This window comes from Ranitomeya variabilis, chromosome 4 (assembly GCF_051348905.1).
Source record: "Ranitomeya variabilis isolate aRanVar5 chromosome 4, aRanVar5.hap1, whole genome shotgun sequence".
Classification (NCBI taxonomy): Eukaryota; Metazoa; Chordata; class Amphibia; order Anura; family Dendrobatidae; genus Ranitomeya; species Ranitomeya variabilis.
The window spans coordinates 581551896-581571500 of NC_135235.1; the positions used below are offsets into that span (position 1 = coordinate 581551896).

Here is a 19605-nt window from a genome sequence, read left to right on the forward strand (position 1 = left end):
CTATGAAAAGAAGAGGGAATCAGGATCTATAGAAAGAGGAGGGAACAAGATCTATAGAAAGAAGAGTGAATAGAGGTCTATTGAAAGAAGAGGGAATCAGGATCTATAGAAAGAGGAAGGAACAAGATCTATAGAAAGGGGAGGGAACAAGATCTATAGAAAGGGGAGGGAACAAGATCTATGGAAAGAGGGAACAAGATCTATAGAAAGGGGAGGGAATAAGGATCTATAGAAAGAACAGGGAATAAGGATCTATAAAAAGAATAGGGAACAAGATCTACAGAAAGAAGAGTGAATAGAGGTCTATGAAAAGAAGAGGGAATCAGGATCTATAGAAAAAGGAGCGAACAAGATCTATAGAAAGAGGAGGGAACAAGTTCTATAGAAAGAAGAGTGAATAAGGATCTATAGAAAGAAGAGGGAATAAGGATCTATAAAAAGAGGAGGGAACAAGAGCTATAGAAAGAAGAGTGAATAGAGGTCTATGAAAAGAAGAGGGAATCAGGATCTATAGAAAGGGGAGGGAACAAGATCTATCGAAAGGGGAGGGAACAAGATCTATGGAAAGAGGAGGGAACAAGATCTATAGAAAGAAGAGTGAATAAGGATCTATAGAAAGAAGAGGGAATAAGGATCTATAAAAAGAGAAGGGAACAAGATCTATAGAAAGAAGAGTGAATAGAGGTCTATGAAAAGAAGAGGGAATCAGGATCTATAGAAAAAGGAGCGAACAAGATCTATAGAAAGAGGAGGGAACAAGATCTATAGAAAGAAGAGTGAATAAGGATCTATAGAAAGAAGAGGGAATAAGGATCTATGAAAAGAGGAGGGAACAAGATCTATAGAAAGAAGAGTGAATAGAGGTCTATGAAAAGAAGAGGGAATCAGGATCTATAGAAAGGGGAGGGAACAAGATTTATCGAAAGGGGAGGGAACAAGATCTATGGAAAGAGGAGGGAACAAGATCTATAAAAAGGGGAGGGAATAAGGATCTATATAAAGAGGCGGTTATAAGATCTATAGAAAGAAGAGCAAATAGAAGTCTATAGGAAGAGGAGGAAATCAGGATCTATAGAAAGAGGAGGGAACAAGATCTATAGAAAGAGGAGGGAACAAGATCTATAGAAAGGGGAGGGAACAAGATCTATAGAAAGAAGAGGGAATAAGGATCTATAGAAAGAAGAGGGAATAAGGATCTATAAAAAGAGGAGGGAACAAGATCTACAGAAAGAAGAGTGAATAGAGGTCTATGAAAAGAAGAGGGAATCAGGATCTATAGAAAGAGGAGGAATCAGGATCTATAGAAAGAGGAGGGAACAATATCTATAGAAAGAGGAGGGAACAAGATGTATAGAAAGAAGAGGGAATAAGGATCTATACAAAGAAGAGGGAATAAAGATCTATAAAAAGAGGAGGGAACAAGATCTATAGAAGGAAAAGTGAATAGAGGTCTATGAAAAGAAGAGGGAATCAGGATCTATAGAAAGAGGAGGGAACAAGATCTATAGAAAGAAGAGTGAATAGAGGTCTATTGAAAGAAGAGGGAATCAGGATCTATAGAAAGAGGAAGGAACAAGATCTATAGAAAGGGGAGGGAACAAGATCTATAGAAAGGGGAGGGAACAAGATCTATGGAAAGAGGGAACAAGATCTATAGAAAGGGGAGGGAATAAGGATCTATAGAAAGAACAGGGAATAAGGATCTATAAAAAGAATAGGGAACAAGATCTACAGAAAGAAGAGTGAATAGAGGTCTATGAAAAGAAGAGGGAATCAGGATCTATAGAAAGAGGAAGAATCAGGATCTATAGAAAGAGGAGGGAACAAGATCTATAGAAAGAGGAGGGAACAAGATCTATAGAAAGGGGAGGGAACAAGATCTATAGAAAGGGGAGGGAACAAGATCTATGGAAAGAGGGAACAAGATCTATAGAAAGGGGAGGGAATAAGGATCTATAGAAAGAACAGGGAATAAGGATCTATAAAAAGAATAGGGAACAAGATCTACAGAAAGAAGAGTGAATAGAGGTCTATGAAAAGAAGAGGGAATCAGGATCTATAGAAAAAGGAGCGAACAAGATCTATAGAAAGAGGAGGGAACAAGTTCTATAGAAAGAAGAGTGAATAAGGATCTATAGAAAGAAGAGGGAATAAGGATCTATAAAAAGAGGAGGGAACAAGAGCTATAGAAAGAAGAGTGAATAGAGGTCTATGAAAAGAAGAGGGAATCAGGATCTATAGAAAGGGGAGGGAACAAGATCTATCGAAAGGGGAGGGAACAAGATCTATGGAAAGAGGAGGGAACAAGATCTATAGAAAGAAGAGTGAATAAGGATCTATAGAAAGAAGAGGGAATAAGGATCTATAAAAAGAGAAGGGAACAAGATCTATAGAAAGAAGAGTGAATAGAGGTCTATGAAAAGAAGAGGGAATCAGGATCTATAGAAAAAGGAGCGAACAAGATCTATAGAAAGAGGAGGGAACAAGATCTATAGAAAGAAGAGTGAATAAGGATCTATAGAAAGAAGAGGGAATAAGGATCTATGAAAAGAGGAGGGAACAAGATCTATAGAAAGAAGAGTGAATAGAGGTCTATGAAAAGAAGAGGGAATCAGGATCTATAGAAAGGGGAGGGAACAAGATTTATCGAAAGGGGAGGGAACAAGATCTATGGAAAGAGGAGGGAACAAGATCTATAAAAAGGGGAGGGAATAAGGATCTATATAAAGAGGCGGTTATAAGATCTATAGAAAGAAGAGCAAATAGAGGTCTATAGGAAGAGGAGGAAATCAGGATCTATAGAAAGAGGAGGGAACAAGATCTATAGAAAGAGGAGGGAACAAGATCTATAGAAAGGGGAGGGAACAAGATCTATAGAAAGAAGAGGGAATAAGGATCTATAGAAAGAAGAGGGAATAAGGATCTATAAAAAGAGGAGGGAACAAGATCTACAGAAAGAAGAGTGAATAGAGGTCTATGAAAAGAAGAGGGAATCAGGATCTATAGAAAGAGGAGGAATCAGGATCTATAGAAAGAGGAGGGAACAATATCTATAGAAAGAGGAGGGAACAAGATGTATAGAAAGAAGAGGGAATAAGGATCTATACAAAGAAGAGGGAATAAAGATCTATAAAAAGAGGAGGGAACAAGATCTATAGAAGGAAAAGTGAATAGAGGTCTATGAAAAGAAGAGGGAATCAGGATCTATAGAAAGAGGAGGGAACAAGATCTATAGAAAGAAGAGTGAATAGAGGTCTATTGAAAGAAGAGGGAATCAGGATCTATAGAAAGAGGAAGGAACAAGATCTATAGAAAGGGGAGGGAACAAGATCTATAGAAAGGGGAGGGAACAAGATCTATGGAAAGATCTATAGAAAGGGGAGGGAATAAGGATCTATAGAAAGAACAGGGAATAAGGATCTATAAAAAGAATAGGGAACAAGATCTACAGAAAGAAGAGTGAATAGAGGTCTATGAAAAGAAGAGGGAATCAGGATCTATAGAAAGAGGAAGAATCAGGATCTATAGAAAGAGGAGGGAACAAGATCTATAGAAAGAGGAGGGAACAAGATCTATAGAAAGGGGAGGGAACAAGATCTATAGAAAGGGGAGGGAACAAGATCTATGGAAAGAGGGAACAAGATCTATAGAAAGGGGAGGGAATAAGGATCTATAGAAAGAACAGGGAATAAGGATCTATAAAAAGAATAGGGAACAAGATCTACAGAAAGAAGAGTGAATAGAGGTCTATGAAAAGAAGAGGGAATCAGGATCTATAGAAAAAGGAGCGAACAAGATCTATAGAAAGAGGAGGGAACAAGTTCTATAGAAAGAAGAGTGAATAAGGATCTATAGAAAGAAGAGGGAATAAGGATCTATAAAAAGAGGAGGGAACAAGAGCTATAGAAAGAAGAGTGAATAGAGGTCTATGAAAAGAAGAGGGAATCAGGATCTATAGAAAGGGGAGGGAACAAGATCTATCGAAAGGGGAGGGAACAAGATCTATGGAAAGAGGAGGGAACAAGATCTATAGAAAGAAGAGTGAATAAGGATCTATAGAAAGAAGAGGGAATAAGGATCTATAAAAAGAGAAGGGAACAAGATCTATAGAAAGAAGAGTGAATAGAGGTCTATGAAAAGAAGAGGGAATCAGGATCTATAGAAAAAGGAGCGAACAAGATCTATAGAAAGAGGAGGGAACAAGATCTATAGAAAGAAGAGTGAATAAGGATCTATAGAAAGAAGAGGGAATAAGGATCTATGAAAAGAGGAGGGAACAAGATCTATAGAAAGAAGAGTGAATAGAGGTCTATGAAAAGAAGAGGGAATCAGGATCTATAGAAAGGGGAGGGAACAAGATTTATCGAAAGGGGAGGGAACAAGATCTATGGAAAGAGGAGGGAACAAGATCTATAAAAAGGGGAGGGAATAAGGATCTATATAAAGAGGCGGTTATAAGATCTATAGAAAGAAGAGCAAATAGAGGTCTATAGGAAGAGGAGGAAATCAGGATCTATAGAAAGAGGAGGGAACAAGATCTATAGAAAGAGGAGGGAACAAGATCTATAGAAAGAAGAGCAAGAGGCGGTTATAAGATCTATAGAAAGAAGAGCAAATAGAAGTCTATAGGAAGAGGAGGAAATCAGGATCTATAGAAAGAGGAGGGAACAAGATCTATAGAAAGAGGAGGGAACAAGATCTATAGAAAGGGGAGGGAACAAGATCTATAGAAAGAAGAGGGAATAAGGATCTATAGAAAGAAGAGGGAATAAGGATCTATAAAAAGAGGAGGGAACAAGATCTACAGAAAGAAGAGTGAATAGAGGTCTATGAAAAGAAGAGGGAATCAGGATCTATAGAAAGAGGAGGAATCAGGATCTATAGAAAGAGGAGGGAACAATATCTATAGAAAGAGGAGGGAACAAGATCTATAGAAAGGGGAGGGAACAAGATGTATAGAAAGAAGAGGGAATAAGGATCTATACAAAGAAGAGGGAATAAGGATCTATAAAAAGAGGAGGGAACAAGATCTATAGAAGGAAAAGTGAATAGAGGTCTATGAAAAGAAGAGGGAATCAGGATCTATAGAAAGAGGAGGGAACAAGATCTATAGAAAGAAGAGTGAATAGAGGTCTATTGAAAGAAGAGGGAATCAGGATCTATAGAAAGAGGAAGGAACAAGATCTATAGAAAGGGGAGGGAACAAGATCTATAGAAAGGGGAGGGAACAAGATCTATGGAAAGAGGGAACAAGATCTATAGAAAGGGGAGGGAATAAGGATCTATAGAAAGAACAGGGAATAAGGATCTATAAAAAGAATAGGGAACAAGATCTACAGAAAGAAGAGTGAATAGAGGTCTATGAAAAGAAGAGGGAATCAGGATCTATAGAAAGAGGAAGAATCAGGATCTATAGAAAGAGGAGGGAACAAGATCTATAGAAAGAGGAGGGAACAAGATCTATAGAAAGGGGAGGGAACAAGATCTATAGAAAGGGGAGGGAACAAGATCTATAGAAAGAAAAGTGAATAGAGGTCTATGAAAAGAAGAGGGAATCAGGATCTATAGCAAGAGGAGGGAACAAGATCTATAGAAAGGGTCGGGAACAAGATCTATCGAAAGGGGAGGGAACAAGATCTATATAGAAAGAAGAGGGAACAAGATCTATAGAAAGGGGAGGGAATAAGGATCTATAGAAAGAGGCAGTTATAAGATCAATAGAAAGAAGAGCAAATAGAGTTCTATAGGAAGAGGAGGGAACAAGATCTATAGAAAGAGGAGGGAAGATCTATAGAAAGGGGAGGGAACAAGATCTATAGAAAGAAGAGTCAGAGGTGGTTATAAGATGTATAGAAAGAAGAGCAAATAGAAGTCTACAGGAAGAGGAGGGAATCAGGATCTATAGAAAGAGGAGGGAACAAGATCTATAGAAAGAAGAGTGAATAGAGGTCTATGAAAAGAAGAGGGAATCAGGATCTATAGAAAAAGGAGCGAACAACATCTATAGAAAGAGGAGGTAACAAGATCTATAGAAAGAAGAGTGAATAAGGATCTATAGAAAGAAGAGGGAATAAGGATCTATAAAAAGAGGAGGGAACAATATCTATAAAAAGAAGAGTGAATAGAGGTCTATGAAAAGAAGAGGGAATCAGGATCTATAGAAAGAGGAGGGAACAAGATCTATAGAAAGAAGAGCAAGAGGCGGTTATAGGATCTATAGAAAAAAGAGCAAATAGAAGTCTACAGGAAGAGGAGGGAATCAGGATCTATAGAAAGAGGAGGGAACAAGATCTATAGAAAGAGGAGGGAACACGATCTATAGAAATAGGAGGGAACAAGATCTATAGAAAGGGGAGGGAACAAGATCTATAGAAGGAAGAGGGAATAAGGATCTATAGAAAGAAGAGGGAATAAGGACCTATAAAAAGAGGAGGGAACAAGATCTACAGAAATAAGAGTGAATAGAGGTCTATGAAAAGAAGAGGGAATCAGGATCTATAGAAAGAGGAGGGAACAAGATCTATAGAAAGGGGAGGGAACAAGATCTATCGAAAGGGGAGGGAACAAGATCTATAGAAAGAGGAGGGAACAAGATCTATAGAAAGGGGAGGGAATAAGGATCTATAAAAAGGCAGTTATAATATCTATAGAAAGAAGAGCAAATAGAGGTCTATAGGAAGGGGAGGGAACAAGATCTATAGAAAGAAGAGCAAGAGGCGGTTATAAGATCTATAGAAAGAAGAGCAAATAGAAGTCTACAGGAAGAGGAGGGAATCAGGATCTATAGAAAGAGGAGGGAACAAGATCTATAGAAAGAGGAGGGAACACGATCTATAGAAATAAGAGGGAACAAGATCTATAGAAAGGGGAGGGAACAAGATCTATAGAAGGAAGAGGGAATAAGGATCTATAGAAAGAAGAGGGAATAAGGATCTATAAAAAGAGGAGGGAACAAGATCTACAGAAAGAAGAGTGAATAGAGGTCTATGAAAAGAAGAGGGAATCAGGATCTATAGAAAGAGGAAGAATCAGGATCTATAGAAAGAGGAGGGAACAAGATCTATAGAAAGGGGAGGGAACAAGATCTATAGAAAGGGGAGGGAACAAGATCTATAGAAAGAAAAGTGAATAGAGGTCTATGAAAAGAAGAGGGAATCAGGATCTATAGCAAGAGGAGGGAACAAGATCTATAGAAAGGGTAGGGAACAAGATCTATCGAAAGGGGAGGGAACAAGATCTATGGAAATAGGGAACAAGATCTATAGAAAGGGGAGGGAATAAAGATCTATAGAAAGAAGAGGGAATAAGGATCTATAGAAAGAGGAGGGAACAAGATCTATAGAAAGAGGAGGGAAGATCTATAGAAAGGGGAGGGAACAAGATCTATAGAAAGAAGAGTCAGAGGTGGTTATAAGATCTATAGAAAAAAGAGCAAATAGAAGTCTACAGGAAGAGGAGGGAATCAGGATCTATAGAAAGAGGAGGGAACAAGATCTATAGAAAGAAGAGTGAATAGAGGTCTATGAAAAGAAGAGGGAATCAGGATCTATAGAAAAAGGAGCGAACAACACCTATAGAAAGAGGAGGTAACAAGATCTATAGAAAGAAGAGTGAATAAGGATCTATAGAAAGAAGAGGGAATAAGGATCTATAAAAAGAGGAGGGAACAATATCTATAGAAAGAAGAGTGAATAGAGGTCTATGAAAAGAAGAGGGAATCAGGATCTATAGAAAGAGGAGGGAACAAGATCTATAGAAAGAAGAGCAAGAGGCGGTTATAAGATCTATAGAAAGAAGAGCAAATAGAAGTCTACAGGAAGAGGAGGGAATCAGGATCTATAGAAAGAGGAGGGAACAAGATCTATAGAAAGAGGAGGGAACACGATCTATAGAAATAGGAGGGAACAAGATCTATAGAAAGGGGAGGGAACAAGATCTATCGAAAGGGGAAGGAACAAGATCTATAGAAAGAGGAGGGAACAAGATCTATAGAAAGGGGAGGGAATAAGGATCTATAGAAAGCAGTTATAAGATCTATAGAAAGAAGAGCAAATAGAGTTCTATAGGAAGAGGAGGGAACAAGATCTATAGAAAGAGGAGGGAAGATCTATAGAAAGGGGAGGGAACAAGATCTATAGAAAGAAGAGTCAGAGGTGGTTATAAGATCTATAGAAAGAAGAGCAAATAGAAGTCTACAGGAAGAGGAGGGAATCAGGATCTATAGAAAGAGGAGGGAACAAGATCTATAGAAAGAAGAGTGAATAGAGGTCTATGAAAAGAAGAGGGAATCAGGATCTATAGAAAAAGGAGCGAACAACATCTATAGAATGAGGAGGGAACAAGATCTATAGAAAGAAGAGTGAATAAGGATCTATAGAAAGAAGAGGGAATAAGGATCTATAAAAAGAGGAGGGAACAATATCTATAGAAAGAAGAGTGAATAGAGGTCTATGAAAAGAAGAGGGAATCAGGATCTATAGAAAGAGGAGGGAACAAGATCTATAGAAAGAGGAGGGAACACGATCTATAGAAATAGGAGGGAACAAGATCTATAGAAAGGGGAGGGAACAAGATCTATAGAAGGAAGAGGGAATAAGGATCTATAGAAAGAAGAGGGAATCAGGATCTATAGAAAGAGGAGGGAACAAGATCTATAGAAAGGGGAGGGAACAAGATCTATCGAAAGGGGAGGGAACAAGATCTATAGAAAGAGGAGGGAACAAGATCTATAGAAAGGGGAGGGAATAAGGATCTATAAAAAGGCAGTTATAATATCTATAGAAAGAAGAGCAAATAGAGGTCTATAGGAAGAGGAGGGAACAAGATCTATAGAAAGAAGAGCAAGAGGCGGTTATAAGATCTATAGAAAGAAGAGCAAATAGAAGTCTACAGGAAGAGGAGGGAATCAGGATCTATAGAAAGAGGAGGGAACAAGATCTATAGAAAGAGGAGGGAACACGATCTATAGAAATAGGAGGGAACAAGATGTATAGAAAGGGGAGGGAACAAGATCTATAGAAGGAAGAGGGAATAAGGATCTATAGAAAGAAGAGGGAATAAGGATCTATAAAAAGAGGAGGGAACAAGATCTACAGAAAGAAGAGTGAATAGAGGTCTATGAAAAGAAGAGGGAATCAGGATCTATAGAAAGAGGAAGAATCAGGATCTATAGAAAGAGGAGGGAACAAGATCTATAGAAAGAGGAGGGAACAAGATATATAGAAAGGGGAGGGAACAAGATCTATAGAAAGAAAAGTGAATAGAGGTCTATAAAAAGAAGAGGGAATCAGGATCTATAGCAAGAGGAGGGAACAAGATCTATAGAAAGGGTAGGGAACAAGATCTATCGAAAGGGGAGGGAACAAGATCTATGGAAAGAGGGAACAAGATCTATAGAAAGGGGAGGGAATAAAGATCTATAGAAAGAAGAGGGAATAAGGATCTATAGAAAGAGGAGGGAACAAGATCTACAGAAAGAAGAGTGAATAGAGGTCTATGAAAAGAAGAGGGAATCAGGATCTATAGAGAGAGGAGGGAACAAGATCTATAGAAAGGGGAGGGAACAAGATCTATCGAAAGGGGAAGGAACAAGATCTATAGAAAGAGGAGGGAACAGGATCTATAGAAAGGGGAGGGAATAAGGATCTATAGAAAGAGGCAGTTATAAGATCTATAGAAAGAAGAGCAAATAGAGTTCTATAGGAAGAGGAGGGAACAAGATCTATAGAAAGAGGAGGGAAGATCTATAGAAAGGGGAGGGAACAAGATCTATAGAAAGAAGAGTCAGAGGTGGTTATAAGATCTATAGAAAGAAGAGCAAATAGAAGTCTACAGGAAGAGGAGGGAATCAGGATCTATAGAAAGAGGAGGGAACAAGATCTATAGAAAGAAGAGTGAATAGAGGTCTATGAAAAGAAGAGGGAATCAGGATCTATAGAAAAAGGAGCGAACAACATCTATAGAAAGAGGAGGGAACAAGATCTATAGAAAGAAGAGTGAATAAGGATCTATAGAAAGAAGAGGGAATAAGGATCTATAAAAAGAGGAGGGAACAATATAGAAAGAAGAGTGAATAGAGGTCTATGAAAAGAAGAGGGAATCAGGATCTATAGAAAGAGGAGGGAACAAGATCTATAGAAAGAAGAGCAAGAGGCGGTTATAAGATCTATAGAAAGAAGAGCAAATAGAAGTCTACAGGAAGAGGAGGGAATCAGGATCTATAGAAAGAGGAGGGAACAAGATCTATAGAAAGAGGAGGGAACACGATCTATAGAAATAGGAGGGAACAAGATCTATAGAAAGGGGAGGGAACAAGATCTATAGAAGGAAGAGGGAATAAGGATCTATAAAAAGAGGAGGGAACAAGATCTACAGAAAGAAGAGTGAAGAGAGGTCTATGAAAAGAAGAGGGAATCAAGATCTATAGAAAAAGGAGGGAACAAGATCTATAGAAAGGGGAGGGAATAAGGATCTATAGAAAGAGGCAGTTATAAGATCTATAGAAAGAAGAGCAAATAGAGGTCTATAGGAAGAGGAGGGAACAAGATCTATGGAAGGGAGGGAACAAGATCTATAGAAAGAAGAGGGAATAAGGGAAAGAGGAGGGAACAAGATCTATATAAAGAGGAGGGAACAAGATCTATAGAAATAAGAGGGAACAAGATCTATAGAAAGAAGAGGGAATAAGGATCTATAAAAAGAGGAGGGAACAAGATCTATAGATAGAAGAGTGAATAGAGGTCTATGAAAAGAAGAGGGAATCAGGATCTATAGAAAGAGGAGGAAACAAGATCTCTAGAAAGGGAGTGAACAAGATCTATAGAAAGAAGATCGAATAGAGATCTATAGAAAGAGATGGAAACAAGGATCTATAGAAAGGAAATAGCTAGGATCTATAGAAAGAAGAAAGAAAAAGGATCTATAGAAAGAGGAACAAAAAGAAATCTACAGAAAGAAGAGAGAAAGGGATATATAGAAAGAAGAGCAAATAGGGATCTATAAAAATAATCAGGATCCATAGAAAGAGGGGAGAACAGAAATCTGTAGAAAGAGGAAAGAGCAAGGATCTAAAGAATCTATATAAAGAGGGGAAATTAGGGATTTATGAAAAAAGGAGAGAAAGGGGATCTATAGAAAGAGGAGAAACTAGAGAGCTATAAAAAGGGGAGAATAGGGGTCCATAGAAATAGGAGGGACCAAGGATCTATGAAAACTTGAGGATCTAGATCTATAGAAAATTAGGATCTATAGATGCAGGAGTATACCTGTACAGATGAATGATAAGACAAGGCTTTATAAAAGAAGAGAGATTGCAGATCTCTAGGGAACATAATCCACATATAGGAATCCATGGAAAGGAGAGAATAGATGTTAAGGCCCCATACACATTAGACTAATGTCTGCTGACCCTGCCAATATAGATAGTTGGATATGTCGATATTTTCCATCTACCGATCGCTTTGTTGTTCCTGAGATAATCTGACGGCCGATGTGTCAGTCAACGGCTTTTTCATAGAGAACACAGGCGCTCACGGCCGAACAAGCGCTTCTGTACATGGGAGAGATGGCTGAGGTGGCTGTCAGCCGAGCGATCAGCTGCTCCCGACAGCCATCTAATGTGTATGGCCGGCTCTAGAGACGCTTCAGATCTGTTGAGAGGAGAGAACCTGCATTTACAGAAAGGCATCAGGATCTACAGAATTTATTATCATTAAGACCTATAAAGGCTTCTCTGCAGACCCATACACCCTATGCTGGGGCTACATGGCGACTGTGGCTGCAATCCCGAAATCGTCAGGTTCAGCCGACCTCCATTTAATGCGTATGACACATTTATATAACTTTAGGCCAAATGCTGGTTCGGCTCCCAGTTATCTCTCCCATTGCTTCCATACTCTGCCTGTCCTGCTGGTTATGTGTTTCAGTCACTTTTCAGACAGCTCTGGTTGCCACCTAATTATTGTGCTCACTGAGCTCCAGTATGTTTTGTACTTTCTTTACCTAATGTGTACGGCCACTTCTTGTATTTATGGCCACTGCAGACATCAGATTGTCAGCACATCTCACCAGATTTACCTGGATCTGCTGATGATTAAAAAATTATACTAATCACACTCTGATCAGCGTGTGATGCGATTTTCTTAGATGGGAAGATAGATAGAAAAAACAAATGTCTCCATCTTCCCCATTCTGTCAGTCAGTGAAAATCGGACTGCACTCAGATGTCATCCAAGTGCAGTCCAATTTTTTTTGACCGACACATTGACTTGCATGGCTGAGTGTGATATGAATATTGGATGCAAATCGAACATACTGCAATTTTTTTCCTTGGACAGACTTGGTCCAAGGAAAAAAATCAGACATATGCACGGCCCAATAGAATAACATTGGTCCGAATGCGATCTGATGTTTTGTCGGATCTCACTCGGATTGAAAACATGGTCGTGTGCACAAGTCCTTATGATGGTTAATTCTACGTGCTACACGGAGTCACATATACATACTGTACATTATACTGTACATTATATGCATAACCCTAGTGGATCATGGACCAGGAGTCAGATGAGATCACCTGGATCCCGCACTGTAGAAACTGAGAGTCGTCTGTTTACCGTTCCATTCGGCACGCTCCATTTACTACGATGTATGATACATAATTTATTAAGCATTTAGTAACCTCGCCAGCAGAGGAATCTCACATTCCCCTCCATGTTTCCTCCCCTCTCAGGCCGAGCTCTGCTGAGGCTTAACGCTGAGAAGTTACAGCGCATGGGGATCATCCATGAGTCTCAGCGGCAAGAAGTTCTGCAGCAGGTATTACAGCTGCAAGTACGCGAGGAAGTCCGCAATCTGCAGCTGCTTAGTCAAGGTATACAAGAGGTTAATGCATGGAAACATGAATCAATATGAATAACTTGCCAGACCTTGCTTCATGTTTTATACTCTAGTAACATCCAGAGCTGCATTCATAATTCTGTTCACTTTCTGTGCAGAACTTCACTCTGGTCCATTGTTGGGGATTTATAGTTATTCATTTTTTTTTTTTGTCTTTTCTTTATAGCTTCGTTTGGAAATTTCTAATAGGACGAATTAATGAGGACACCGACAGGCACAAACCAGCATCAAACCAGCAGAGACATATGGGACACTGGGACAGACTGGGAGGCCGGACTCCCTTGTATGCGTCATGGCCATCAGTTTATATAAATACACTGGATCATGGACAACCTATGGGGGAATCAACATCTCCCACTAAATGTATCTGTGGGGGTGTCCTTGTGTTGGGCCATATTAATGGAAGGCCATGGATAGGGGTAGCTCTACACGCCATAAAGCATTACTCCACCTACTGACTAGGGTATTTCCAGTCCACAGCTTTCATAGTAAGTGCCAAATACAAAATCTTACATTGCTGCACTGAAAACTATCATTTTGGTAGTTGCACAGCAGTCTGACGATGATGGGAGTGATACATTATGGTGCGATTTCTGGTCTAGGTAAAATGTAATTAATATTTTTAGTACTAAGGGAGAACGGTTTGCACCTTAAAGGGTCCAATCAAGTGTTAAAAACCTCCCCCAGTAATAATGAGGTACTGCCACAAGGGGGCGCTGTTACACTTAATGTATTATAACTATACAGCATTGATGTGTTACCGGTAATACTGCAGACACCTACAACTATATAAAAGGTGGGCATCCTTATTGCCAGGAGTGACAACAGTTTGTAAATAGCAAATTGTAATCCTGTAATATATATGATTTCAGACAGTTTCTTAGCAATAACATACAGCACAGCCCCATCTGCAGGCTATAAGGTAGAACTGCATAAAGTGTCACCCTTGCTACATGGACAAGTCGTATCATCTAATCTATGCATCATATTTATGTGGAGAAACCTTCAGCTTTCTGAGATGTGATACGTCCCGGATGCTTCTATCACCATGTGATCCGATTTGTGTTGCTCCACCGTCATTCTTTGTGGCGTCACCATGATGACTGTGCATATAAAGGATAAAACAAGGCTCATTTGGAAAGAGTAGAAGAGGTAACCTTGTATATCCAGCAGTCAGTAATCCAGAGTTTTGCAAATGGGGGCGCTGTTCCATTGCCGTTTAGGGGAAATTTTGCATTGGATGTGGTGGAACTTGGAACTGCATGTTACAGAAATTAAAGGGGCTCTTTATTTTTCATATACAAAGAGAAAACACAATTTAAAGAGGTTGTCCACTACTTTAATATTGATGATCTATCCTTAGGATAGGTCATCAATGTCTGATCGGTCGGGGTCCCGCCGATCAGTTATTATCAGCGGTGACCAACGGCCGGAAATACTTGCGGAGCTGCTCCGTCTTCTGATAGTAGCCGCGGCAGGGCACTGCACATCCAATCTGCCTCCTATTGATTTGAGGATAGGTCATCAATGCTAAAGTAGTTAACAACTTCTTTAAAAGCAGAAAGCTGATGCAAGGATCAATCTGTTCTGCCAGTTTGATGCCATTGTAATTTTATTACATTGTCATGTAATGCTCCACAATGAAGAACATTAAAGGGAATTTGTCAGAAGGGTTTTGCTGTGTAATCTGCGAGCAGCATGATGTAGGGGATGAGAGCCTGATTCCAGCGATGTGTAACTTAATTGGCTGTATTGAGCTGTTCCAATAAAATCACTGTGTTATCCATAGGGTATTATCACTACAGGACCAGCTGCCTCGTGCATCCTTGTCCAACCACAACCCACCACTGATTAACAGCTTTCTGTCAATATATAGTGTGCACAGAAAGTTGCCAATCAGTGATGTGGGTTATACAGGGCTCAGCATTAGAGAACTGGTAGATCGGCAGCAGAGAATACAAGGATTGTATCAAAATGACAGTAAGTGACACATCACTGGAATCAGGGTCTCTGTCTCCTCATCATGCTGGTGTCAGATTACACAGTTAAAACTTGCTGACAGTATAGTGGGAACCCCTTTAAAAAAAATTAGCTAGCCACTTTTCCTTCCTGTCCCTTTTCAATGTCAACATTGATCACTGAAATGATCGATGGAAAAAATATAACCTTTGCTAATCCTTGCAAATGAGGACAACTCCAACTTCAATTTTAGATGGAGTTCCCCTTTTAATCTAGCAATATAGAACAACATGCTTATTTTGTAAAAATTGAAAATGAGCCTTTTACGGTAAAATACACATCATGTGACATATTACCAACCGTTACTATTTCAGCAATAGGAGATTATATAATATATATAATGTAAGATATATGTAAATATTGGCTCTGTATGCACTATTTATTCCTGGGACATTAGTCTCTTTAAGTTGTAGGCTCTGCTGGATTTAGCCGGGCTGTATAATAATTACTATATAAATATATGGATAATATAGCTACATGCTATTGTTTTAGATAGTAGTATATGATATATGTAATACACAAGGCGTACTGTAGATACTGGCATTTCACAGCCGTGTATAGAAACACACTGACACGTGAATATATCAAGGTCATTAAATCCCCCAACACTATGTCAGATTCTGTAAAAGAATCATTGTCTTCCTCTTGCCCACAAAATTGTTATGAAGAATGACTTCTGAATGTCTCTGTCATTAGAAATACCATGTTTCACCCTTTGAGCCTGTGGGAGCTTAGTATAGATAGGCTGCTATTATATTAGCATTACTTTGAGGAATCATATTATTGTGAACAGTTTTCCTGTCACTGTGAATATATCTTCTGCACTGAGGAGGCAGACACTGGGGCTTTAATTCTAAGTCATGTGGGTGTCTGTGCCATAACGTATAACATATTTCACCCTCTGAGTCTATGGGAGTTTTGTACAGTTAGGAAATTGATCCAGTAAATTCTTCTGGGGGATATCATAATTTTAATGTGGGCAGACTTCCTATCACTGTGATATTATTTCCTGCACTGAGACGGACAGAGGGGCTTTACCCCTGCAACAAGTTAAAGTGCCTCCACTAGCCAGTATGGCATTTCCTGAAGGTGAATGTTCCTGGTAATATGGGGTCCCCTCGTTGGAGTTCTTCCTTTTTTTTATATTGTTTTCTGAATAAACATGCATTGATATTCTGGAGGCTTATCTTTCTTACTTGCATTTTTGGATTAATATCTGCCAACAAAGCCTATGAGCACACACCTGACACTGAACAGAATCAGTTCTTTTAAAAGGACAATTTTGCAAATTTTTAATATTCACCTGAAATGGTCTGCAAGAACAGCTAGTACGAATGCTCTAATTTTAATGTTGCCCATGTTGTAGCTCCTGCTGGGTGCTGCTCTAGGGGTAACAGTGTGTGTGAGAAGTGCTAAAAGAGTATCATCAACTCTGGATGCCCCAAAAAAGGAGTTGTACAACTTTCACAAATACTCCGAGTCCTCACTATTTTCTGTAAGCGAATGAGAATATTCTTATAGCTTCACAGACTATATAGGTTGAGTATGGAGTGTAGAAGACGTAAATGATCCTGCTATACGCAAAGGTGTAGCTAGGGGTTATAAACATAGCTAGGGTTTAGGAATGAGGGGGTGAAACAGATATGAGGTATCTGGTTTGGGGACACACTCAGATTTATAAAGCCAGAAGAATACACTTTTAAAGTAATAATTCCCCTTCAGAGCTCCCCTGTTACGTAACAATGGCCAGAGTGCTACTTTAGTAAGTAGTGTCCAGATTGTGTCATAAAAATTAATAATATATCCTAGCTGGCTCTGAAAATGATGGTTACTTACCGGTCATCAGATTTTCCAGAACCCACAACAGCACCATAGAGAGAGAGAGGATCCGCCCCAAGGACAGGAAACCCTATAGCTTAAAAAGGCGGAACCCTCCAGTACGCTTCAATGGTTTACAGAGCATGAGAGGAACACCATTTGGTTAGTTTAGTAGACATACATACATACAAGTTTGGTAATACATGTTATTCCAGTGGTATTATGTCATACCCTGCACATGACTACATCCAAAGTAAAGTGTTTGGGTTTTTTTCTGCATCACCAAGTGTGACCATCCATATAGGAGAGGTGAGAAGGGGGGAATAAGGAAGGGTGCTGTCATGGGTTCTGGAAAATCCTATTACCGGTAAGTAATCATCATTTTTCCTATTCCCCAAGACGGCACCATTGGAGAGAGATTTCAGAGGAATCCCCTAGGGAGGAACCACGGCTTATCCTTTCTACTGAAAGAATCCCCAGCACCTAAATCAAACCTGTAGTGCTTGAAAAAAGTGGAGGGTGAAGACCACGTGTCAGCCCTACAGATTTGTTTCAGAGAAGTGCAAGCCCTCTCTGCCCACGATGTAGAGACAGCCCTTGTGGAGTGTGCCGAAGTGTATGCCAAGGCAATCCCTATCCGGACCCATCTGGCTATGGACCCTTTGGTCGCAGCCTGGCCTCTCATGGGAAACTGAAAGAGAATAAACAGGGAAGTAGATTTCCTGAATTACCTGTTTGACTCTAAGTATTGTAACAAACATCTAACATCCAGGGTGTGAAACTCTATCTTCCTTACTTGTCCCACTGTCTGTTTGCATTCGGTTTCCGACCCACAATGAGATAGTCTACTAAATACGGGATGAATAAAATGTCCTTCTCTCTTGTATGTGTTGACATTTCTGCCACTATATTTGTGAAGACCCTTGGGGCCCTAGATAGGGTAGGACCTGGAAATGTAGGTGTGTTAATCATTCTTGTATGTTGACTGCCACCCTGAGGTATTTTTGATGGCTTTGAAAAATAGGCACATGATAGTAGGCATTTCGGACCTTAAGTGACCTTATTTCCTCCTCTAGGGCGTTTTGATTTACCCCTACACACTCATTTTTCTGACCACATATCTTTCTAGGGGGTGAGAGAGGAATTCTAGTTTTAGTATCTCCCTTATGGTGCCTAATATCCAAGGGATCATGGAAATCCTTTCCCAGGCAGTAAGAAACTGACTCAGCCTTCCCCTACCTTGGGCCTGGCGTCATTGTCTCCCTGTTTTTTTGGGGGGGGAACCCAGATAAAAAGCAAACCCCTTGCGAAGTCTTTCCTTTATTTTTTTTTTTACTTTTCCCTTAATTTCTGGTTCTGGACTCTTTACATTGTGTCCTTTTGTTTAGGGCCTCTTTCCTTGATGGGTCAAAGCATACCTCCCAACTTTTGAAGACGGGAAAGAGGGCTAAAGTTTGCGGCGCGCGTAGCGCGCCGCGGCAAATTTTAGGCCACGCCTCTGACCACACCCATTCATAATTAGTCACACCCATATCCACGTCCCAACCACACCCATTTAGCACTGCTGATCACACTGTTTCATATACAACAATTATAAGCAAAAAAAATGGCCACACAGTGCCCTATACTGTATAATGGCCACACATGATGCTCCATACTGTATAATGACCACACATGATGCTCCATACTGTATAATGACCGCACATGATGCTGCATACTGTATAATGACCGCACATGATGCTCAATACTGTATAATGACCGCACGATTCTCCATACTGTATAATGACCACACATGATGCTCAATACTGTATAATGACCGCACATGATGCTCCATACTGTATAATGGCCCCACATGATTCTCCATACTGTATAATGACCACACATGATGCTCCATACTGTATAATGGCCACACAGTGCCCCATACTGTATAATGGCCACACATAATGCTCCATACTGTATAATGGCCACATTATGCTCCATACTGTATAATGGCCACACATGCTTAATACTGTATAATGACCCCCCCCCCTCCTGTATGCATGGCTCATATTCCCCCCTGTATGCATGGCTCATATTCCCCCCTGTAAGCATGGCTCATATTCCCCCCCGTATGCATGGCTCATATTCCCCCCCTGAATGCATGGCTCATATTCCCCCCTCCTGTATGCATGGCTCATATTCCCCCTCCCCCTGTATGCATGGCTCATATTCCCCCCTCCTGTATGCATGCATGCATTATAAAAAAAAACACAAAAAAACAGCAACAAACCTTGCGTAGTGCGGGACAACTAATGTCCCTCCCGGGATCGCGGGGCTGACTGTCAAAATCAGGACAGTCCCGCGGGATCCGGGACGGTTGGGAGGTATGGTCAAAGTGTCTCTTAAATTTTGGGGCGCTAGTCTGAGGAAACCCTTTCTCAGAGTCTGTGGCTTTATACAGGATTTTGTCTAGCGACAACCTGAAGAGGTATTTCCCTTCAAAGGGAATACCACAGAGTCTGGATTTAGGCCGGAGTCACACTGGCGTATTGCATCCGATGCGAGATAATCGGATGCGATATGCTAATGACATTCGGCTCCTGCTCGCAGCAGAGCAGGAGCCGAGTGTCATGCGTCTGTGCTCCGATTCTCTCGCACAGGGAGGATCGGAGCACAGCTGCGGCGGAGAAATGAATTTCTCCATCTCCTCCATTGCTGGGGTCCGCTTATAACGCACAGCACTCGGATGATATCCAAGTGATGTGCGTTGTCTCACTCGCACCCATAGGCTTACATGGGTGCGAGGGAGCCCAGAGTTTTTCCTCGGTCTGAGACAATCGCAGCATGCTGCGATTGTCTCGGAACGAGGAAAACGGCCGACAAAAAGTCGGCTGC

General features: G+C 40.2%; 1 protein-coding gene across 1 annotated transcript in view; it reads left to right on the forward strand.

The window, feature by feature from the left end:
- The window catches only part of SAMD10 (sterile alpha motif domain containing 10), a 38106-nt gene extending 22008 nt beyond the window's left edge, over positions 1-16098 (forward strand). Inside the window, exons 4-5 of the mRNA XM_077252967.1 lie at positions 12728-12868; positions 13061-16098. Coding sequence (XP_077109082.1) covers positions 12728-12868; positions 13061-13080 — 161 coding nt within the window. The 3' untranslated portion in view covers positions 13081-16098. The remainder of the gene's footprint in view (positions 1-12727; positions 12869-13060) is intronic.
- The last annotated feature ends 3507 nt before the right edge of the window (positions 16099-19605 follow it).